This window comes from Oscarella lobularis, chromosome 11, assembly GCF_947507565.1.
Source record: "Oscarella lobularis chromosome 11, ooOscLobu1.1, whole genome shotgun sequence".
Classification (NCBI taxonomy): Eukaryota; Metazoa; Porifera; class Homoscleromorpha; order Homosclerophorida; family Oscarellidae; genus Oscarella; species Oscarella lobularis.
Genome location: NC_089185.1, coordinates 1573837 through 1577922, shown reverse-complemented (window position 1 = coordinate 1577922; position 4086 = coordinate 1573837). Strand labels below are relative to the sequence as shown.

At 49.8% G+C, this 4086-nt stretch overlaps 1 protein-coding gene across 1 annotated transcript; it reads left to right on the top strand.

The window, feature by feature from the left end:
• LOC136193031 (putative ATP-dependent DNA helicase Q1) lies at positions 1-1841 on the top strand. The gene is made up of 7 exons (XM_065981821.1): positions 1-135; positions 195-294; positions 366-459; positions 505-643; positions 752-979; positions 1020-1091; positions 1746-1841. The coding sequence occupies exons 1-7, from the start codon at positions 1-3 to the stop codon at positions 1839-1841; spliced, it is 864 nt and encodes a 287-aa protein (XP_065837893.1).
• Positions 1842-4086: the final 2245 nt, after the last annotated feature.

The window sequence follows — 4086 nt, the reverse complement described above, 5'->3', positions numbered from 1 at the left end:
ATGAATGGAAAGGACACCATTGTTCGACTTGGGACGAATGGGGGGAAGTCCCTCTGTTATCAGCTGCCACCCCAACTGTTCGAGCGACCCTGCTGCTTAGTCGTTAGTCCTCTGACTGCGGTAATGGACGAACAAGTTGGACTGCTTACATTGCTGCTGACTGTCCCATGACTGATATCAATCTATCTATTCAGGTTGAATTTCTGTCTTCCTTGAATTTGTTTGCAACAAGATTCATTTTGCCAATCCACGTCTTAGACATGCCAGAAGAATTGTTGAAAAAATGCCAATATTGTACGTACTCAATGAATACTTGCATGAAATTTAAACTTTTTTTCGTTAAGTCTACATGTCACCTGAGTGAGCTGTCAGCCAAGAATGGATGACTGTAATGAAGGCTGGACTGTGTGCCCGACTAAATCTGATAGCGATTGATGAAGCCCACTGTGTTACAGAATGGTACCTACGGATTATCTATTTTGGGGGTTTCCTTTCACGTTTAAGGGGAAATGACTTCCGCACAGCATACAGGAAGCTGAAGTCACTGAGAGCTTATTCGTCCTGTCCAGTGATGGCTCTAACGGCCACGGCAACTCGTTCAACGATGAGCACTATCAGAGGAAGAGCTGGCATAAACAATCCCGTCTACACAATCGACACAATTTGTTCTACACCTTTCTTCCCACAAAGATTTCTTACGAGGTTTGAGAAATACTTCTAATTTCGTAAGAACGCACGGTTTTTGTAATAGGCAACTCTGCAACCGATTAAAAAGGGCCTCCAGGAAAGGAAGGTGGCAAAGACAATCCTTTACGTCCAGACAAAAAATCTTGCCACCTGTTTCTGGGATATGCTACGCTGCCATGGCAACGTGGCAATTCACCATTCGTCCTTAGATCCTTCAACACGAAGGGAGGCTGCGGACAAATTCAGAGATGGGGAAGTATCTGTCATAATAAGCACGATTGGATTCGGAATGGTTAGCATGTACTGCATACCAGCGCTCATTTGTCGTCTAGGGTATCAATATTCCCGACGTTAGGCTGGTGGTCAGCTGCGGTTTACCGTCTTCTGTTGCTCAGCTTTTCCAGGTACTGCTGAAATGACTGGAATGCATACTCGCATACTCAAACTTTTTGCCGATGTTTGGGAGGGGTGGAAGAGACGGGAAGCCCTCCACGTGTGTGCTGCTTTATAGGGCGTCGTCAGTCAAAGGGAAAGGCGTTGATCCCGGCTTGAAATTGCTCCTGAAGAAGGACGGGTGCATAAGGAAAAAATTCTGTCAGTTGCTCGAATCGACGTTTTCAGAGGACGACCAAGAAGACCATTTTTGCTGCAGCTGCTGTGACTACGACCCTGTGGATCCAAACGGCTTCTTCGTATTTGCGGCGGCGAAGTCCACAGCTGGAGGCACGCGAAAACGTCGTGCTGCTGCCAGTGTGGAGAATTTGAGGGATCCCAAAACAGCAGTAGACAAGGATGTCTTGGCTGGCCAGTTGGCGGAATGGAGAGCACAAAAGGCGGTGGAATGCGGTTTGACGTGCTTGGGAGAAGAAGCAGTAGCGACCAATCACATAATGGAAAAATTATCGATCAATACGACAGATGTCAAACAGTTGACGACATTGTGGCACTGGGAATGCAGCCTAGGATTGCGCCCTCACTCCTACACGCCCTCGCTGGCTCCTAGGAGTATAAACCCTGAAACCCCTGTGATGAGAGATCTATTAAACAAATCACAATAGATTGACGTCGTCAATATCCTGCACTATGCGACGTCTCTCGTTGTGAACATCTCCTTTTCCGTCCACTTTATCGTCCATCAAAAAATTTTTGGTTAAAAAATTTCGTAGCCGTCCATCCTCCAATTTGAGCAGACCCTCTCGCCTGGGATCGACGAATTTTGATTCTAGCTCTCTTTTCTCCTTGTCTACTGCCACTTCCGAATCCCAAAGCACCTGGGCCATTTTTCTGACGTCACTTTCTGACGAGCGAATGGTATGCGAGGCTGCTCTGTTAAGACCTAGCATCGTTTCACATTGTCGTCCTGCCGATAGGAGCTCCAGTGCCACTTTCGAAAGGTAGGCTGCTATTTGCCCCGCTACTTCTCACGGTGTTTTTAATAATCCTGCAGAAACAACATCATTACTGACATGTCCAGACCCACGTCATGTCAACCAACTCACAAATTGTAATGCTCGACCAAGTGGTAGATCGCCTTCCCGTGTCCCGGCTTTCCCGCGCAGTTGACTCTCCGGCAATGGGTGTGGATAAAAGCAATTTCTGGGGTCCAATCAGCCTTCAGATTTGCAAGGAGATTGGCAGCTTCGTTTGCATAATTCACCTCCAGGTGTAGCAAATGGTCTTCCCAGGTTTCGCTGTAGATCACGACGTCGTTCAAGTACGCCGCTGCCAATTTCTTCGCGCCCCGCAGAATGTTATCCATCATCCTTTGGAACGTTGCCGGGGCCTCATGTAATCCGAAGGGCATAACCAAGAATTCAAATAAGCCAAACGGCGTGGTAAACGCCGCTTTCTCGATCGAGTCCGCTGCTTAAGGGACCAGCCAATATCCGCGTGTGAGATCCAAAGTCGAGATGTACCGGGCTCCTCCCAGCCTATCGATGATCTCGTCGATCCGCGGCATCGGGTAAGCGTCAAACTTCGCGATGCGATTCAGAGCTCGATAATCCGCACAGAAGCGTTTGCTGCGATCCTTTTTTGGCACCAGGAGGGCAGGCGACGCCCACTCGCTTTTCGACTGTCGGATGATTCCCATCTCCAGCATTCGGTCGATCTCCTCGCGAGCTACCTCCTTCTGGGACTCCGCCATCGGATACGGTCGGTGCCTGATTGGTACTGCGTCTCCCGTACGAATTTTATGCTCCGTTACTTTCGTTCGCCCCCGGGATTCCTGAAAACTGCTCGGCATAACGTGCCAGAAGTGCCTTCAGTTGCTTTCGCTGCTTCTCTTCTAGTCCCGATCCGATCTTTGCCTGGTACCACGCTCCCGCTTCTCCGAGCTTCGGAATTTCGCCGTACTCGCCGTTGAGCAGATCTTCCTCTTCGCCGTCCTCCGACGTTGCCATCAGAACCATCTCTGATACAGGGGGATGCCATTTCCTTAGCATGTTGACATGAAACAGACGGATCTTTTTTCGCTTGTCCGTCATGTCAACTTCGTAATTCACCTGGCCCACTTTTCGGCGAATTACGTAAGGCCCCTGCCATTGAGCCAAGAGCTTTTGGGTGCTTGTCGGCAGCAACACCAAGACTTGTTCTCCCACCTCGAACGTTGTGCTACGAGCTCCTTTGTCGTAGTGCTTCTGCTTTGCCTGAGCTTTGCCCAAATTTTCCTGCGCGTGCAGCAGCGTTCCTTCCAAACGCTCGCGCATCCCCAGAACGTATTGGATCACGTTCTCCGGATTCTTTTCCTGACTCACCCACGTTTCCCGCAGGATGTCTAACGGCCCTCGAACGTTTCGCCCGTAGAGTAGTTCGAAGGGTGAAAAGCCAGTCGATTCCTGAGGAACCTCTCGGTACGCAAACAGCAAGTACGGTAACGCTCTGTCCCATTCCCGTACTACCGGATCCCCCTCGTGCGCCTTCTTCAGCATTGACTTCAGCGTTCCGTTGAATCGCTCCACCAGTCCGTCGGTTTGAGGATGATAAGGGCTTGTGCGGATCGGCTTCATCCCAAAAGCCGATGTACTTCTTTCATCAGTCCCGATGTGAAGTTCGCGCCCTGATCCGTCAGCAGCTCTTCAGGTACTCCCTCGTAAAGATTCGCACCATTTCCTCCGCCACCGTTTCCGCATCGATAGCCTTTAGCGCCACAGCCTCCGGCCACCTGGTAGCGTAATCGCACATCACCAAGATGTACTTCAAACGGCAGGAAAATAGCCTAACGTACCAAGCGGACCAGATATGAGAAAGAGGACTTATCCACGCGAAGAGACAGTCGCCGTTTACGCTGACAGCCGGAATGCCAAGGAGACACATGTACGTAAGTAGGCGAGTCTTAATTGAAGGCGTGAACTGCATTTTAAGATACGAAAACATCCATCGCGCACGTAAGAAGAATTT